Source organism: Laccaria bicolor, genomic scaffold (assembly GCF_000143565.1).
Source record: "Laccaria bicolor S238N-H82 LACBIscaffold_6 genomic scaffold, whole genome shotgun sequence".
NCBI lineage: Eukaryota > Fungi > Basidiomycota > Agaricomycetes > Agaricales > Hydnangiaceae > Laccaria > Laccaria bicolor.
The window spans coordinates 1014122-1032573 of NW_001889877.1; the positions used below are offsets into that span (position 1 = coordinate 1014122).

An 18452-nucleotide genomic window follows, 5' to 3' on the forward strand; every position below is an offset into this window, starting at 1 on the left:
GTGACACCCTGGAGTCAATGTTGGGCGCATAGGTGGTTGGCATGGCACCAGTGCTGGCCAGGTCAGTTGATGACTTCAATGAGCATGGAGAACCATGGAAGGTTGTCGCTGTCATTGGTAAACAATGTTCGGAGGTGATGGCTGCCAATAACCGATGGTTCCTTCTAAGAAAAATATAGGAGGGTGGGAAGAAGATACTGGATTTGGGGTGGTGAGGGGAGGGGGGGTTGAGCACTACAGCCTTAATTCTTCTTGCAACTGTATATGTAAATTCCACGTTCCACCACCCCCTTGATATTATCTAAATTGAGTACATTAAAACTAAAGTTATTGATATATCATAATTTGATGTCTTTCCCCTCATATAATGCTGCTGTGACTGAGCCTTGATCACAGAGTGTGTTTTGGGGTGTGTATTAGCATGACTTGGCCACTCTGAAACCTGATATTTAGGTAGAGGTATTGAAAGAACAATTTTGGTGACATAAAGTGTTACAAAAGCTATTCAAGAGGAAAAGAAATCATTGTCCATCTTTTTTTCAATCATTTGTGTAACTTTATTGAAGCCTGGGTAGAGGGGGGATTTAATCCAGGATCCAAGAGCCATTTCTGCTTTGAATGTTTGAGAGTTGATATTGTGCTGGGTAAAATTGATCTGATGGTGACCAGTGGAGAATGCTCGCTCTGCATCCACAGAAGTAGCTGCAACAATTGTTGAAAATAAAGGAAAATAAGTGTGAATAATGGTGCTTACCTGGGGCTGAGCAGAAATCAGAACCCATTCGTGAGAGTTGTGGTCAGGACTGTGATGCATTGTGCCAATACTTTACCATCCCCCATGCAATCCACATGGACTCCACTGGATTCCACCTGCCTTCACTCACTTCAGGCAACCACCTAAAGGTACCCTCTTAGGGTAGTTAGTCCATGCCAATAAGACTACCCTGTGAGGGACCAATACCATGGTATAACCCACCTATTTATTGGATTCCCTTGGGGGTACCCAGGTATTCCCTTGGGATTCCTCTGGTATCCTTCTGGACTTCCATAATTTGCCTCTCCTGTCTTGGGAATCCAAGAGATGTGGGAGTCCCTTAGGAGTTGTTCCATGGGATTCCTTTAACTGAGGGACTCCCATCTAATTTTTTTCTGGTATACAGGGACTCCCAAGGATCCAAGTACCCAAGTTGATTTTTGTTTCAATGTCCATCTTATTAGCATGGGAAGAGGACTTGTTTAAATGAACTGGTATCTTTTATGTACATGCTTGAAAGTAGTCAGCAAAGCAGAAGTTCAACTGTTCATGATTTTAATTAATTTTACATTGCTTTGACAGCAGCTATCATTGGCAGGCGATGGAGGGAACTACAAGCCTCCACCTGCATTTGCAATGTTGGTTGGTGCTGATACTAACATACTACAGGTACACTAACTGGGAAAAAAGAATGTCTGGTCATTTTCCGGACAAAGTTGGTGCTGTAACACAAGAACCAAACATTTTCAGAACTAAGCTCTGGTGTATGAGACATAGCTAAAGAGGTGTAGATTGTACATACCAAGTCTGGGGATGAATGAATGAAAACTCAGGATAAGGCAGAGCATTCACTGTGACAACTTCCAAAAATGGGATTTGACAAAATAGGAAATTCTGAATGACTGCAACCTACTGGAAGCAATTCACAACTTGAGGAAGAGATATTTTGAACACTGGATCTCCCTGCTATTGTTATGAGCTTCATAAAGTCTTTGGGCTAGAAATTTTATATCCTCCCCTAAAAGGTAAATTTGAACTTGTTCTCCACTTTATGTATTTTTCACTCAATATATTTGTTGGAATGAGGAAAAATGACTCCCTATTAATGTTTGTAGTGTGTATAATACAAAAGGTAGGTAGAAATGTTAAAATGACCATTGCATGATGTCTGTAGAAGTTAATTTCCTGAGTTTTTCTGAAAGTAAACAAGTATCTACAACATTGGTCCTTCTTTTCTGCAAGAAGAAAAAATGCTACCACCCTTTTGAGTTAATCCATGGAGACTCAGGATGTCCTTTAAACAACACCTGAAGTATAATATGATAGCAAATAAATTTACACTGGGTATAACTTGAATAGTCCCCAAGAAAAGTACATTTTGCATAGAGCAATCGTCCTGGACCAATCCTTGACATTTTTCTTGGTGAATTGGGGCTGAAAATATTTCACAAGGCACTTCTCATACCTAGGAACACTATCCCAAGGAAATAAACAGAGGTCCTATTCATACAAGGATCTGAGACCCCCAGACCTTTCTAGGCCTGATTTGGAAATCTCTCTGTCATGCTTCAGTGAGCTTTGTGGGCCATTTGAGAAGCATCTGTGCCCAAAACTCAAGAGATAGGTAGAAGCACTTGGCATGGACATTTCACAACACCCATATTAACTGTAACCCCTTGGAAGCAAGGTTTCTGGGAACCATATTGACTATATGTCTCTTAATTTTCAGAGTTTCTTGTAGTTTTATTAGCCATTAAATGCTTTATTCCTGGTAATGTGGTCAAATCAGATCATGGAACAGTAATAGTTATGTATATGTACAATACTATGACAATAGATACCTTCTCCTATCAATCCTGGGCAATATTTGCAACTGCAAATGTCCAAGGAGGGGAATCAATTCAAATTCACTTTTTTGGGGAGACTATAGAATTTTATATCTCAGAGACTTTATGGGGCTTATGACAATAGCAGGGAGATTGAGTGTTTAAAATATTTCTGCTTCAAATTGTGAATTGCTTCCAGTAGGTTGCAGTCATTCAGAATTTCCCATTTTGTCAAATCCCATTTTTGGAAGTTGTCACAGTGAATGCTCTGCCTTATCCTGAGTTTTCATTCATTCATCCCCAGACTTGGTATGTACAATCTACACCTCCTTAGCTATGTCTCATACACCAGAGCTTAGTTCTGAAAATGTTTGGTTCTTGTGTTACAGCACCAACTTTGTCCAAAAAATGACCAGACATTCTTTTTTCCCAGTTAGTGTACTTATAGCTTTCACAAACAAATACAAAATTGCCAAGGTGATTGTCGTTCACGGAAATCAACCATAACATACTACATACAGTGCATAGAACTCAGTAAAACATAGCAATCATAAATCATACTTGAAAACATAAGGTAGTAAATGAGATAACAAAGTAGACTACTATGAAATATCCCAATAGGAAATGAAACAACTGTAAAACATAGCAATCATAAATCATACTTGAAAACATAAGGTAGCAAATGAGATAACAAAGTAGACTACTACGAAATATCCCGATAGAGCATGAAACGACCAAGTCAAACTAATGCCTTCCATCTGGAGGATAACCCCTGGACAAATCCTTCGAAGAGCCTGGCCTGCCATTGTTTGGAGAGGTCGGGTGACCACCAGATGGGATTTGCCGTGCTGGCAAGGGAGCAACCTTGCAGATAGCACTGTCATCAAGCTGTGATATCTTATGCTTCTTCGGAGGTGGCTCAGGATAAGAAGTACCCATGACAGGATGTCCCACATCCTCTTCGTTGTAAGACCGCTTTGCGAGATTGCAAGGGTCTTCTAAGGCATGGTGACTGCGTGCTGGGCCTGCATTGTAGTGATCGGGAAGACAGTGGCCATCCCCATTGTGACTGGTATGCTGGCGGTCTAATGGAGGTGGATTAGATGCCTCACGGGCGCCACCGCGATGATCATCATCAATTTCGTGGTAGCGACTCTGATTGTGCCCAGGGGTGAAATCACATGTATGTCGATATTCATCATCTTCTACGCCAGTGTAAAAGTTTCGATTATGGCCACGACGATCATGGTTCGCTGGATCTGGTTGATAAGGCTTCTTTGTCTGAGGTAGAATTGTGGGATCCCACCATTGGTGAGTTTGCTCATGATCATAAGGATTTGTTGTAGATTGAGGGTGAGGGGAGCGGGCTCAGGAATTTATGGGAGCTCGTTGGTAGTCCTGACCACGATCACTGTAATCTGCTAAAGATTGTAGGCAAGGAGAGTGTGGACCAGAGTTGATTGATGCTCGTGGGTAGTCCAGACCATGATTGCCAGGATCCGCTAAAGACCATAAGTGAGGAGAGCGAAGACTGGAGTCAGTGGCTGCTTGTTGTTGATAACCAATACGATTGTGAGAGTCCACTGAAGTTCGGGAGTGTGGAGCGGGATTGCTGGGCATGCGTTGTTGGTAACCATGTTGATTATGAGGGTTCATTGAAGATCGGGACTGAGGGGAGCAGTTGCTGGGCACATGTTGCTGGTAATCTTGTGAGTGAGGCAAGGTTGGGTGAGGATTATGAGCTGGACGGTGATAAGGGGGGTTGGTGGTGAGTCCTGCAAAATCTTCCTTGTCGTCGCTCCCTGCTCTGACTGATTGGTGAGGCTTCTGGCCAGTGGCTTCAGCTGACTTGGCCCAGACTTTCGAATTGTAAACAGTCAATAAGACCTTCCCCGTTATGTCACCAGTGGGAACCATTATTTATCATTAAACATGGACATAGGTCCATGGCCTTTCATATGAACTGTCACAAAGTTTATGAGAGGCATTTCATTAGGATGTCCTATCAATTTCATTCATGTAATTGTCTGAGCTTTTCATAAACTTTGGGGAGGTTTTGAGATATATTTCATAAGTCTTCATACTGATTTCATTACTGATTTCATATGCCTTCCCTGGTGATTTCATTGTGCTTTCATTGGAATGTCCAGAGTATTTCATTGCACTTTCATTGAATATTTCATTAGAATGTCCAGGGTATTTCATTGTGCTTTCATTAGAATATGCAGGGTATTTCATTGCACTTTCATTGAATATTTCATTAGAATGTCTAGGGTATTTCATTGTGCTTTCATTGAATATTTCATTGCACTTTCATTGAATATTTCATTAGAATGTCTGGGGTATTTCATTGCGCTTTCATTAGAATTTTCAGGACATTTCATTGTGCTTTCATTGAATATTTCATTACAATGTCTAGGGTATTTCATTGCACTTTCATTACAATTTCTAGGATATTTCATTGCGCTTTCATTGAATATTTCATTGTTGACACATGTCAGGGTCCATCTAATGGGCTCTTGGGAGGGTGGTCACATGACCAACTTCCTAAAATGGTCAGTAAAAGAAAGTTGTAGCCCTGCAATGTAGCTTTCTGAATCCATTTGAATCATGTTCAAAAGTATTCCTGTTGTGGAGATATGAGGTGCATGATTTTCAAAAGCACCACTTTTCTTCTTCTTTTGCATTTTTCTCCATGAAAACAACACCAAACAACGTGATTTCAACACCTTTAGAAAGCTAAGAGAAGGGGCTACAAATATTGTATTGTGGGAAAATTCACCCAAAAAGGTAGGTGCATACCCTAAAAGGGAAATTGACACTGAGAGACTACAAAAGATTACTGATAGACTACAAAAATCAGATATAGATTATAAAGTTTACTAATAGACTACAAAACACTACAAAAGTTGGACATAGACTACAAAGTTTACTGATAGACTACAAAACACTACAAAAGTCAGACATAGCCTACAAAGTTTACTAACAGACTACAAAGCTCAGACATAGGCTACAAAAGTTGGACATAGACTACAAAAATTTACTGATACTCTTGACTAAAGTTATTGGCATATAATTATCTAGGCCATCCACTAGAAGAGTTTGTAGTGTCTGCTTTTTCTATTACAAAAGTTTGTAGTGTCCGCTTTTTTCATTACAAAAGTTTGTAGTGTCTCCTTTTTGAAACTACAAAAGTTAACAGTGTCCTCTTTTGATATTTCAAAAGTATGTAGTCCACTTTTCTGACATTTAGTTTGAAGTGTCCTTGACTATGTACACTGACTGATCAAAAGTAATGTCACATGATTTTTTGGACAAAGTTGGTGCTATAACACAAGAACCAGACATTTTAAGAACTAAACTCTGGTGCATGAAACATAGCTAAAGAGGTGTAGATTGTATATACCAAGTCTGGGCATGAACAAATCAAAACTCAGGATAAGGCAGGGCATTGACTGTGACAACTCCCAAAAATGGGATGTGACAAAGTGGGAAATTCTGAATGACTGCAACCTACTGGAAGCAATTCACAACTTGAGGAAGAGATATTTTGAACACTGGATCTCCCTACTATTGTTATGAGCTTCATAAAGTCTTTGGGCTAGAAAATTTATATCCTCCCCTAAAAGGTAAATTCGAACTTGTTGTCAATTTATGTATTTTTCACTTAATATATTTGTTGGAATGAGGTAAAATGACTCCCTATCAATGTTTGTAGTGTGCATAATACAAAAGGTAGGTAGAAATATTTAAATGAACATTGCATAATGTCTGTAGAAGCTAATTTCCAGAGTTTTTCTGGAAGTAAACAAGTATCTACAGCATTGGTCCTTCTTTCCTGCAAAAAGAAAAAATGCTACCATCCTTTTGAGTTAATCCATGGAGACTTAGGATGTCTTTCAAACAATGCCTGAAGTATAGCATAATAGAAAATAGATTGTCACTGGGTATAACTTGAAAAGTCCCCAATAAAAATACATTTTGCATACAGCAAGAAAGGTGTGGGGGTTTCACATCCTTGTCTAATAGGACCTCTGTTTATTTCTTTAGGATGGTGTTAGTAGGTATGAGAAGTGCCTTGTGAAATATTTTCAGCCCCAACTCACCAAGAAAAATGTCAAGGATTGGTCTAGGATGATTGCTCTATATATTTGTAGCCCCTTCTCTTAGCTTTCTAAAGGTGTTGAAATCACATTGTTTGGTGTTGTTTTCATGGAGAAAAATGCAAAAGAAGAAGAAAAGTGGTGCTTTTGAAAATCATGCACCTCATATCTCCACAACAGGAATACTTTTGAACATGATTCAAATGGATTCAGAAAGCTACATTGCAGGGCTACAACTTTCTTTTTCTGACCATTTTAGGAAGTTGGTCATGTGACTACCCTCCCAAGAGCCCATTAGATGGACCCTGACATGTGTCAACAATGAAATATTCAATGAAAGTGCAATGAAATATCCTGGACATTCTAATGAAAGTGCAATGAAATACCCTAGACATTGTAATGAAATATTCAATGAAAGCACAATGAAATGTCCTGAAAATTCTAATGAAAGCGCAATGAAATACCCCAGACATTCTAATGAAATATTCAATGAAAGTGCAATGAAATATTCAATGAAAGCACAATGAAATACCCTAGACATTCTAATGAAATATTCAATGAAAGTGCAATGAAATACCCTACATATTCTAATGAAAGCACAATGAAATACACTGCATATTCTAATGAAAGCACAATGAAATACCCCAGATATTCTAATGAAATATTCAATGAAAGCACAATGAAATACCCTGGACATTCTAATGAAATATTCAATGAAAGTGCAATGAAATACTCTGGACATTCCAATGAAAGCACAATGAAATCACCAGGGAAGGCATATGAAATCAGTAATGAAATCAGTATGAAGACTTATGAAATATATCTCAAAACCTCCCCAAAGTTTATGAAAAGCTCAGACAATTACATGAATGAAATTGATAGGACATCCTAATGAAATGCCTCTCATAAACTTTGTGACAGTTTGTATGAAAGGACATGAACCTATGTCCATGTTTAATGATAAAAGTGGTAGCCACCAGTTGTTATGTCTACAACAAGGGGAATGTCTTGCTGTTTAATCAGACGTTGCTTTCGTTGCTCTATCATGTAGTGTTAGATGCAAGATAATACAAAAAAAAGCACATTAGACTTATCTGAGGTCCACGACACAATTCGAACATATGGCGATTTGAGTGATGAGTCCATATCAATCTCCTCGTCATCGCTGACCTGCCTTCCCCTCTTCCACTTATACTCATCAACCCGGGACTGAACAATCCATTGGAAGAACGCCTCCCCCTTCCCCTTCCCCTTCAAGGTGAATCCTTCACAGGGGAATTCATTTACAAGACCCCATCCAATAATGGTGACCTCATTCTTGAACGCGAAGTCAGTCCAAGACCAATTCATGGTAACCTTCTTCATGTTGCCACCTTCTTCGTTGCGGGCAGTTAAGATTTCGACTAATGTACCAATGTTAAAGATGCCTCTATGACAAAGAAACAACTTACTCAGATCGCTTCGCAAAAATTCACCAAGAACTCGCATGAGGCAATCCCACTTATTTTCAGTGGACTTTGGCTCAACGTGAACCAACAGACTGTTTGAGGAACCTGCCATTCGCTGGTCCATCTCTGCCAACTTGAACATCCCCTCGTAATCTCTCAGCTGGGTCTTGACAGATGACTTGTAACGTGCACGAAGCTTTTCGTATTCGCGGCTACTGCCCCAAGCCAAGCTTGAAGTTGAATTGGCATTGACGACAATTGCAAATCCAAAGACTTGAATCCCTGTCTCCTTGTAAGCTCTGGTGGCCTAAAACACGTGTTAGTATGAGAGAGATAGGATGTTAAGAGAGCGATAACATACTAATTTGATAAATGGCTCAACAACTTTCTTTATAACCTGTGGGAACTTTCCGTTGTCTCGCTTGGATTCCAAAAATGCCACAACAACATTGCGATAATAATCAAGTTGTTCCTTGAAATGCTCATGAATATCTTGCTGCGAAGGTTTCTCTCCCAGAGAGTCGAGCTCCTGTTTATAAAGTCTTGCAACAAACTTAGCCCACGCTTGCGCAGAAACTGTATTTACATCAGCTTCTGGTGCGGTGGGGACATTGGAGATACACACTATCTTTTGTTTTCTTGACATTACCAAAGTGGGTGTACCAGTGCTGGAAGGCTGACCAAGGGTTGAGATGATGACTTGTCTTGACTTCTTGAGCGACGAGTTGAAGGAGAAGCTTCAGAGGCTTGTCATATTCAGAAGCCAAGGCTTCCAGCTTGTTGAGATACTCTTGATGTGCTGCGAAGGCAGCCTCTTTTGCAGCCTTTGGGAGGGGACCTGATTTGTGGCGATGGGTTTCCAATTCGTCGTCAGCCTCAACCTCATCGTCCTTGTCGTGATTATTGGTGGCATTGGCAGATGAACGTGATCACATTGACTTCTTTTTTGTGGGTTTGGGTATGGGTTTGCGGCAAAGGGTGTCCAGTTCATCGTCAGCATCAGCTTCAGCGCCATCAGCGTCGGTGTCGGTGTCGGCATCAGCGTCGGCGTCATTGTCAGCATCATCATCCTCGTCATGATTATTGGTAGCATCGGCAGATGAACGTGATCAAGTTAAGTTCTGTTTTGAGGGTTTGTGTATGGATTCAGTGTTGGAATGACATTGGCGTTCATCATTTGAATCAAACAATGCCTTTTTGAGAAGGCAAGCGACGTTGGCAGCATCCTTTGATTTCTTGCTCACAGGCTTCTCTAATGACTCGTTAGCTAGATTCTCCCCATCAGAACCGCCATCATCCTCAACACCAGAAGAATCATTGTTGCTGACATGATCGGCACGGCCCTTGGACTTCTGCTGAGCTGTAAAACGAGGAGGAGATGGTGCCACAGCAGCTTTAGAGTTCATATCATCCACACGTCTTAGAAAAGCGATATGCTCCTGACATTTCATATGGGCAGCTGCGACAGTTTCCCCGTAATCGGATCCACTGTGTCTTCCTCATCCAAGCTAGGATTTTGCTTATCCAACAAATGGGCTTGAGTCGTGGGGCAAGAAAGGGCTGGAGTTGTAGTGGAAGGGAATTCAAAAGATGTGACAGTTGTGTTTCGAGCAGGATGATCTTCTGTGTCAGGATCATACTGACCATCCTCCATGTCAATGTCAGCCTTTTTGTTACTGGCTTTTGAAATGCGTGAAGTGAATCCCTTGAAGACGACACCATCAGGGTCTGGGCTGCTGTCACGAATAGTGAATTGCAGTTGGCGATAACCTCTGCGGGATGAAAGGAATTGATCGTCTTTGTTGTCGTCATTCTGTGAATCATGCCCATTACGAATCTGCCATCTTATGGGTCTCGGTTTTTGAGGCGGCTGTATGTCGCGGGTTGTAGCAGTAACATTACCATCATTCTAAGTTTTTACAATCAGAAGGGCATTGGGTTGGTAGACAATATCTTACCTCTTCATTTCTAAGTCCTCGAGCATTGACAGAGAGAGTGGCAACAAATTGTTCACTAGTATCAACAGCCGCAGTCTGGAATGTGGTTGAATAGAGGCATCAAAGTGGCAGAAAGTTTCGTACATCTGGAATGTCTGCAGACAAACTCGTAGAAGGGATGTGATTGTCGATGTTCAATGCCACTTCCTGTTCCCCAGCTCTGTCACGTTCTTCGTTTCTCTTTCTTCGAGGACAGGTGTTTCCATGGCTGTCTACATTCTATAAGTAAGTGGAGGGCATTGAGTGAGACAACAATCTAAGTACCTTGGCAACAATATCGACCTCTTCAGGTTCTTTCAATTTGACATCCATAGAGTTCTAGAATTTTACACGTCAGAAAAAGCATTTGGATAGGTGTGATTCATTCCTACCTTGGAATCAGCTTCGATGGTTTTGTGTTTACGGGCTTGCAGTTTCACAGCATTCTACATCTTGTGCATTGGTAAAAGCATTGGCAGACGATAAGAATGCAAACCTTCATTACACGAGTCCTCGTGCCAGGTTTGGCGTGAGTTTCAGGAAGCGGAATGTCAGGAAGGGTAGCCTTCCGGGAACGCATTACACAGTTTGGATAAGTTTGGTTGTTCTGGGGCATATGTATAAACAGCTTAAGGTGGTATGGGTGAAAAGGGGGGGAATCAGCTCAACCAATGCAGAGTATAAATGTGTCACATACCTGTAGCATTGTCTTGATGTGTGGGCCACCTCCACAGGCGAATAACAAAAAACAATAGATTGACAAAAGTAGTAATATATATCGTCCAAAACTGTTCAAAATGTGGCCACAATGTAAAATCATTAGATAATTCGACAAGGAACAATGGCTGCACGACCAAAAAAGTTGAAGAAGGACTGGGTGTAGAAACGAGCCACTTCACGCTCCAATTCTTCAATTTCACAGACTGAATAACAGTCGGTCTTTGATTCTATTTGCAGCAAGCCCTATATTTCCTTTTGACAGCTCGACTGCCAAAGTTGACTGTTCTGGGAAACACGCAACCAGGGCATTGTGGGGGTCATGAATTTCGAAATTCGCCGATTTCGCATGTGAGTGCAAAGCTGATAGTTTGTATTGAAAGTTCAAGCTGAAGAGCTCGTAGAGGATTTCCTGGATGATGTGACATGGAATGGAGGCACCGACATCGCATTCTCCCCAGTGCAGAGGAGTGAGCCTGTCATTGGGCACCAGCTCAACCCCAACTTCATGTAAGCAATCACCAAGTATCTCTTTTAATGTTTCTGCACGCTGAAACACTTTCATTGGTTTAGAGGGATTGGAGGATTTGGAGCCAGAGGGCTGCCTTTCCTCAGACGAATTCAAAAGATCGTGCCAGGCTTGATTGGACAGTGGCTGGGCTGATGACAATGGTGCACTAAGTCGATAAATGAAGGTGGTTCTGAGGCACAGCCATTGATGAAGGTATTGATTTGTTTTCTCTTCGGTCATGCAGCTAATGAATAGGCCAGGATCAGGGAACATATACCCACTATGGACTGGATCAATCTGTTCAGTGACGCGATTGCTTGGGTTGGTGTCAACAGCAGCAAGGGCATCCCTCCATTCAGGGATTGCTGGTGGAAGCAATGGGCTGGACATCTCTTGGAACTTATTTCGGCTGGTCCCTTTCACTGAACCACCTTTCGCTGAACAACGGTCTGCAACAGAGAGGTTTGTCCATAGTAACAATGTTATCATACACAAGATACTCACAAGGAATGCCAGCCTTCTCAGAATGGCTCGATACTTGTGTCCGCCGACTTTCCTCGCCACATAATGGTCGGACTGTTGCCTGTTGACTTCCCTGTGCAGATGCTTGTGTTCCAGACACGTTTCCCTGTGGCTCTTTTGTTCCTGACATGTTTTCCCTCAGGGTGACGATGTAGAGGGTGAATGGGTTGTAATAGGAGAAGAATTGCCGTGAGTGAAGCACAATTGCCCTGCATTTTTTTGGATCGTTGGCTGAACCGCAGAAAACAGTATCGAACTTTGTTTCGGCATCACAAAGTTCAAGAAATTCATTTGGCTTTCTGGTTTCGATGAATGAATCAACATGAACACCGGGCAAGGTATGAGTGGGGCGCAGGAACCAGACTGGGAGCCCAGCCCTCGTAAATTCTTGCACAATGGTCGAATCCATGGTGAATACACCAATGGTCCGTGCAGTTTCGGTAGTGGGTGGGAGAATCCCGTCCATTCAGGGTTTGTAGATATAGAGATAGTTGAGTCCAGCTGTTAATTCTAAATAAGCTTGTTGGACTTCAGCCACACAGAATTTGACTTGTGTAACATCCATTGGTAGTTGTTCCAGACGAGAGAGACCCTGGCTTAGCCAGTTCGAAAGTGTGATGATTTCCGAATTCTTCGTTGGATGAGAATTGTCTGATTTGTATTTCTCAACATGGTCCTGAAGCCCCCCCACTAATTGTTGAAATTGGAGCAAACGGGCATGAGGAATTTTTCCAATGCCAAGGATCAGGTCAGAAGAATTGACCAAGAGGTCCGTCTGGTTGGGATTCCACCACAAGATATCCATTGGGCCATCATGTTCTAGCTGGTGCGGGATTGCGCCATAATGGCAGGCTGAGCTGATGTACGGCTGTGGCCAGAGAAGTGGGTCGTCATCTGTGTAACGGAAGTCGCATCAAAGGAACATCGCTCGATTTCCGCCCAGTGGCAGTTGATATATGACATCCATATTTGGGCTGGTGACGAAGAAAAACCCCCCTTGGAGAACAGCTCCCACCCGTCCATTGCACCACTGTATAGCTGGGTTACATTTAGTATATTGTACCAGAAGATGAGAGTGGATACCTACGTTCATGTGGTTTTCCTCGATTACGAAGGAGAAGAAGTGGGTCCTTATCCAGTACTTCAGCTGTTATGGAACAATTTTGCATGCTTTCTACAAATACTTAGGTGGGATACACAGGGAATCTAATTGTCTACATACATTATATCAGTTGATCGCTGCAGAATCTATATGTGTAGTTAGAGTTAGTTCAATGTTATCGGTTGTTCGGTTGTTTGATATCTATGTACATGGTAAAACTCTCGAATTGCAATTGGCACGGTTGAATGTCTTCAGTTTCACAAAGTCAGAGCTCTGTAACATGATTAGTTAGGTTCAAGCTCAGGCAATATTCACATACACGCACCTTAAGATGCGTAGAATGTTCTTTGCAGGTCTGTTACGATGATGCGAAGATAATCTGGACGACGCAAAGTCAAATCCAGTCATGAGCGACGCAAAGTCAATGTCATGCACAAGTTTTGAGAGAACGACTGACGCAAAGTCAAGGTCGTCAACTGAACAAAACGACGCAAGGTTAAACTTCGCAGAATTTGGATAGAGAGGTGTACATACACCGTTCAAGAATGTGTACGCTGCAAATACCACAAATGAGTTCACCACCTTAAATATCAAAATGTGTCGCAAACCTTTCAATCCCAATGGGTAGATTGCACGAGATACTAGGAGTTCTTGAGGTCTGTAAAAACCGTATTGTAAATCCAACGATAGCCCCAAGGAATGACTGTATATTCACATATTAACCTGGACGTGGTCACCTTCTGATCGACAGTAAAAGATGGCCCAGACGACGCAAAGTCAAATCTGGATGTGACGGACGCAAAGTCAACATCACAAATGAAAATGGAATGACCGACGCAAAGTTGAAGTCGTTTAATGGGACAAAACGATGCAAAGTCGAATTTTGTGTGGGGTGGGGAGAGGAAAGACGTACTGGCGGATTGACTGCCAATGAGGTTAGCTAAAAGGGTGGTAGTAGTAGAGTTCAACACTTACTGAGTATATACTGGGCGGACTGTGGGCATACATAGGGGAGACAGACGTAGGGGAGACAGACGAGGGGAAACAGACATAGGTGGGTGCAAGACATATCGATGATGACTCAGATGAGTGGTGTGAGAACTTTGTTTATCAATGCTCTCAACAACAATCAAGGACCACTCGCCATCATTCAACAACCCATTCCTCAAGCCTCAACGTTCAACATAACCTGTTCTCTGTTCTTACCCTCTTACCCTCCTCACCTTCCACCTTCATCCCTCTTCATCCCCACTTACATCGTCCTTACCTTCTCCCAGACACTCACTTCTCGTATCAACGTATGTTTTTTGACACCTGTTCTCTTGCAAATTAACGGCCCCCCTGTAGATTAAAGTAACCTCTCATGTTTCTGCTTTCCTAGCCAGCTGCAATGAGCTGATTGTATTGATCACTTGAACGGTATGTACAAAGTCTTCAACCACAAGTTTTTTTGCAAATTAATGGCCCACTTCTAGTTCAAAGGTATCTCTCTCATGTTCTGCGAAGTTGACTATGTGTCATTCACCTTGCGACTTTGACTTCGCATCGGTTGTATTGACTTGTCTTGACTTTGACTTCATGTCGGTCATTGTCGGTTCGACTATGCGTCGCCTGTCTCACTGCCTCCTAGATTAGAATGCAACCTGTATTATCTACACAATTTCTATCAGATGTCCATTCTGGGTGGACAATGGAGTGATTGTACATAGCTGGCCACCCCATCTGCGGCCCATCTGTCAAGTCAAGCCACTCCCCTTTTGACTTTTCATACGACCCCCTCCCTCCACTTGCACGCGCGTGTTCTGCCCTCCTTCCATATTTCTACAATATGCGACCTTGCATTCCAAAAAATTTCACTCCATCCTGAGCCCATTATATTACACCCCGATAAGTGGCAGAGCTGTCCACTACCTCTCCAGGCTGAGTGGAATTCATCCACTGGTCCTCCTACCAGATGAGAGAAGGTTTAGCCAGCAGAGAAATCTTAAGCCATTGCCAGGACAGGTCGGCTTTGCTGGTGATCGACCCCTCAATAGCTGTTCATCACTCTCTGCGGACGGCTTGCAAACTGCTGATGTCACCGGCGATCTCGATGATCCAAGTGGCATTATGTTCTTTTCATCTCCTTCCACCAACATTGCTTCTCCTGTTTCTAATCACCGACGAAAATGTGAAAATCAAACCAATTGTTGGAAATTTGAAGTGATCCCTTGCCTCATTATGCTGTACATGCGGCTCGTTTCTCAGACAGAATCATTTCGCCTGCCGATCCCTGAGGATGCTTTCGCCACCACCCTCGCCTGTCAATGTATCACAAGAGCATTAGAGGTTATCGTAGTTCATTTCTGTGGTATGCGTCTTTCCTGTTAGGCTTTGAGATACTAACAAGTGCGTTCCAGTTCTTGAAAGGTTGAAACTTCAATTTTGCAAATGTCGACCGGCTGCGGTCCAGCTGCTCCAACGCAGATTATTTCCTTCGGCACTGTTTGCCCCTTCCCTGGCTGTTGATATTCGAGTTTTAGAGTTTGTCTTGTGTCTTTTTCTTCATATTTCCCCCAATGCCACTGCATGGTGCAACACGGTTGAAGAATTTCTTCAAAGCCAAGGTTATAAATAGTGTTTAAAGGTTCAGTCCATAGGACCGCAAAAAACCGGTGGACCGAACTGAACCGGACCATGGTCCGGTCTTTTTTTCGGTTGCAGTTGCCCCAATTTGGGGTTGGTCCGGTTGCCGGTTGCCTCATTTCGAAAATATATTAAAACCGTTCAAAGACCGGTTTTGATCGGTTGCAACCGGTTAAACGGTCACGTGCGTTACATACCCTTGTAACCACGTTTATTACCTTTTATTGGGTTTTTGTTTCATCAAAAATGGTTAAGAATTGAGAAAGATATAACCAAATCCATATTTTACCCGAGTCTCTACGAGATGTAATTCGGTTGCAGTCATAGCTATGTCAAATCTTCATTAAATCTCTTCAAAATTGGTAGAATGACGGGTATTTACATGCTTTACTATTTCATATAACCTGTTTATTTTTCAGAGTAATAATAGTCAAGATACAAATGGTTTATATTGGTATAATAAATTATACGCAAAAAAACCGGTCTGGATCGGTCTGAACCGGCTCCATAGACCGAAATAGACCGGTCCTAGGTGGTTCGGTTCGGTTCCCTCAATATCTGGGTCGGTCCTAGACCGGTTGCGGTCCACGGTTGCGCGTTTTGGGGGCAAAAAACCGGACTGAACTGAACTTGCGAACACTAGTTATAAACTTACTACAAAGGTATTTTCTTACTTAAATGGCAGGTGAATTTTGGTCTGACTTCAAGTTCAGGACTCCCTTCGATGCCGATTTAGTGAAGCCTTGAGATGGTACAATGGACTTCAAGACACTACTAACAAACACATTGACAATGTTCTTTATCATTTCTGGACCATCATTACCAGTTATAATGATGGGGTTTGCACAAAAACCATTGATTCTCCCAATGATGAAGAATCGACTTCTCGTGCCACACAATTAACTGCTCCTGATAACGAGTCGACTCCTCAGACCACACATTTGCCTGGTGCCGATGCCGTTGCTGATGATCCAGTACCAGAGCCCCTTCCGACTAGTACCTGACCACCCCCAGTGAGCACGGTTGAAATTGAGGATGAAGATGTGTTGACGAATGCTGGACTTTCTCAGCCCTCAACGCCTCTTAACAGCTCAACAGCTCCTCCTTTCACCCCCATTTCCTGGAAGCGACGTCATTCAGAAGATGCTGATGACTTGAAAGCTCCGTTTCCAATGCCAATCCCACGCGACTGCCCCAGTGATTATCTTTGTTCTCGGTGCCCTCTATGCTTTGGGGGAGACCCAATTCAGAGGCTTGGAGGTGATGTGTAGGTCATGTTGCATCATATATTTGTCACTTTTTTGACTGATTCAATTACCAGCCCCGATATTGTCATGTGTCTCGATGCATGCTTCAAGCAAAAAGAAAATGAAGGGCAGTCTGACCCACCTCATGAGCACCCTCAAAGTGTCTTCTTATCTGAGGCCACTGCATCAAAGATGGAAGGATATGTTGAGGGCATTCGTCTGAACAAGGCCAAGAAGGGTGTGAAGCGCCAAAAGCCTGTTGATACTAGTAGGAACCACCCTGATTCAGATGAAGAAGATGGCTATGATGGTGCACTGAAGGTTCCACGATCCGTCTTAGCCGGCTGTGAGAAGAGCTTCACAGCCGCAAATGAAACACGTGAAAAGGCCAGCACACAGTTTTTTGCCGTCACCGCACTGATGGCTCTTCTCTGCCGCTGAGAAGACCGTGGCACGCGGGAGTGAGAATAGTGTAATCGGACGCGCTGACAAGATGCGTGAACACCTAAACAACACACACACACAAACACCTTAAACACTTATCACCACAGGTACATGCTCGGTACTTCGAGTTCGGGTTCGTACGGTAAACAGAATTACCACACTTGTTTTGTTAGAACTTAAGTAGAAGTTCGGGAAAACGTTTTTTGTATATTTTATATCACTTGTCTAAGTCTAGTAGACCTTTTCGGAACAAAAGGTATTGTTTTACGTGCAGACACAGTGTAGAATTCGAAACTTTAGTAGTCTTCGAAGGGAAATGGCTTTTATTGGGACTGTCTCGGTGTTCTGGGATTGCGCTCTAACTGTATACAAAGAAATGACAAGGAAATTGTGCTTTGTAGACTTTTATAACTCCCTTGAGTTTTATTATGCCTCTGATGCGGTCCAAACTAGTCTTAAAGACTCCTCAAGCATGCTCACTTGGATTCCTCGGTAATAGTAGAGAGCTCTCTTACTAATTGACGAGACAACCTTACAAAAGCCTTGTGATCCCCACTTAACACACTGGTTCCGGGCACACGTTACTTATGTCTGCGAAGAAAAGTCCTTAAATTGATTACAAACTTATCCACTACCTCAGATGCTACTGGGAGTGCGACAGCTGGTCAACGCGGGGGATAATTCCTTCCGTTTCAGCCTGCGCGCGTCCTCTTTTTATACTATTCTATGTCTTCTATTTATATTTATATGTCCGTGCGTTGTCCGAGAGGTCGGACGAATTAATACTGAATTTTTAGTAAAGGTTTGAAGTGGCTCGATTGTGCGTGGCACAACTGAGCTGACTTCTTTTAAGTTTTCATAGTGTTTTCTCTATTGTGGCGACGCGACGCATCAGTATTGATGCGTACACGGGAATCGCCGTAAACGGTTTTCACGATCGGTTCAGCCGAGACGAACGGTCCGCTTAGTGATTTTCTCTCTATTATTAGATACTATGCCCGGGCCTCGGACCGCACGGCAAATCGTTCATAGTTTTTCTCTTTTGGCAGACTTCGGAATATTTCACGAAGCTTAGTTTTCTTGGGTCAATGATGCCATGATTTGTGATGTGTTGATGCGCGTGATGCGCGTGATGCGTCTCTCCACATGACTTCTTGGATCATGCTTCGTAGCACGT

The 18452-nt window shown here is 42.6% G+C and overlaps 6 protein-coding genes across 6 annotated transcripts; 2 read left to right on the plus strand and 4 right to left on the minus strand.

The window, feature by feature from the left end:
- Positions 1–505: 505 nt before the first annotated feature.
- On the minus strand, positions 506–782 carry LACBIDRAFT_315716 (uncharacterized protein; the record flags this gene model as incomplete). The annotated part of the gene is made up of 2 exons (XM_001878452.1): positions 506–702; positions 755–782. The coding sequence occupies 2 exons, from the start codon at positions 780–782 to the stop codon at positions 506–508; spliced, it is 225 nt and encodes a 74-aa protein (XP_001878487.1).
- A 2542-nt stretch (positions 783–3324) lies between these two features.
- Positions 3325–4217, minus strand: LACBIDRAFT_324773 (uncharacterized protein; the record flags this gene model as incomplete). Its single annotated transcript, XM_001878453.1, has 2 exons — positions 3325–3785; positions 4091–4217. The coding sequence occupies 2 exons, from the start codon at positions 4215–4217 to the stop codon at positions 3325–3327; spliced, it is 588 nt and encodes a 195-aa protein (XP_001878488.1).
- Positions 4218–7736: 3519 nt separating this feature from the next.
- On the minus strand, positions 7737–10687 carry LACBIDRAFT_324774 (uncharacterized protein; the record flags this gene model as incomplete). Its single annotated transcript, XM_001878454.1, has 11 exons — positions 7737–8086; positions 8135–8438; positions 8493–8707; positions 8757–9021; positions 9376–9491; positions 9776–10040; positions 10090–10164; positions 10213–10347; positions 10393–10446; positions 10500–10553; positions 10604–10687. 11 exons carry the CDS (start codon positions 10685–10687, stop codon positions 7737–7739), a joined length of 1917 nt encoding a protein of 638 aa, XP_001878489.1.
- A 261-nt stretch (positions 10688–10948) lies between these two features.
- LACBIDRAFT_324775 (uncharacterized protein) lies at positions 10949–11488 on the plus strand (the record flags this gene model as incomplete). Its single annotated transcript, XM_001878104.1, is given in 4 exon segments — positions 10949–10984; positions 11065–11175; positions 11195–11334; positions 11398–11488. 4 exon segments carry the CDS (start codon positions 10949–10951, stop codon positions 11486–11488), a joined length of 378 nt encoding a protein of 125 aa, XP_001878139.1.
- Positions 11489–12323: 835 nt separating this feature from the next.
- Positions 12324–14028, minus strand: LACBIDRAFT_324776 (uncharacterized protein; the record flags this gene model as incomplete). The annotated part of the gene is made up of 9 exons (XM_001878455.1): positions 12324–12751; positions 12945–13004; positions 13169–13232; positions 13322–13338; positions 13417–13435; positions 13494–13617; positions 13683–13899; positions 13935–13944; positions 13966–14028. 9 exons carry the CDS (start codon positions 14026–14028, stop codon positions 12324–12326), a joined length of 1002 nt encoding a protein of 333 aa, XP_001878490.1.
- Positions 14029–16756: 2728 nt separating this feature from the next.
- Positions 16757–17272, plus strand: LACBIDRAFT_315720 (uncharacterized protein; the record flags this gene model as incomplete). Its single annotated transcript, XM_001878105.1, has 2 exons — positions 16757–16851; positions 16906–17272. The coding sequence occupies 2 exons, from the start codon at positions 16757–16759 to the stop codon at positions 17270–17272; spliced, it is 462 nt and encodes a 153-aa protein (XP_001878140.1).
- Between the last annotated feature and the right edge of the window lie 1180 nt (positions 17273–18452).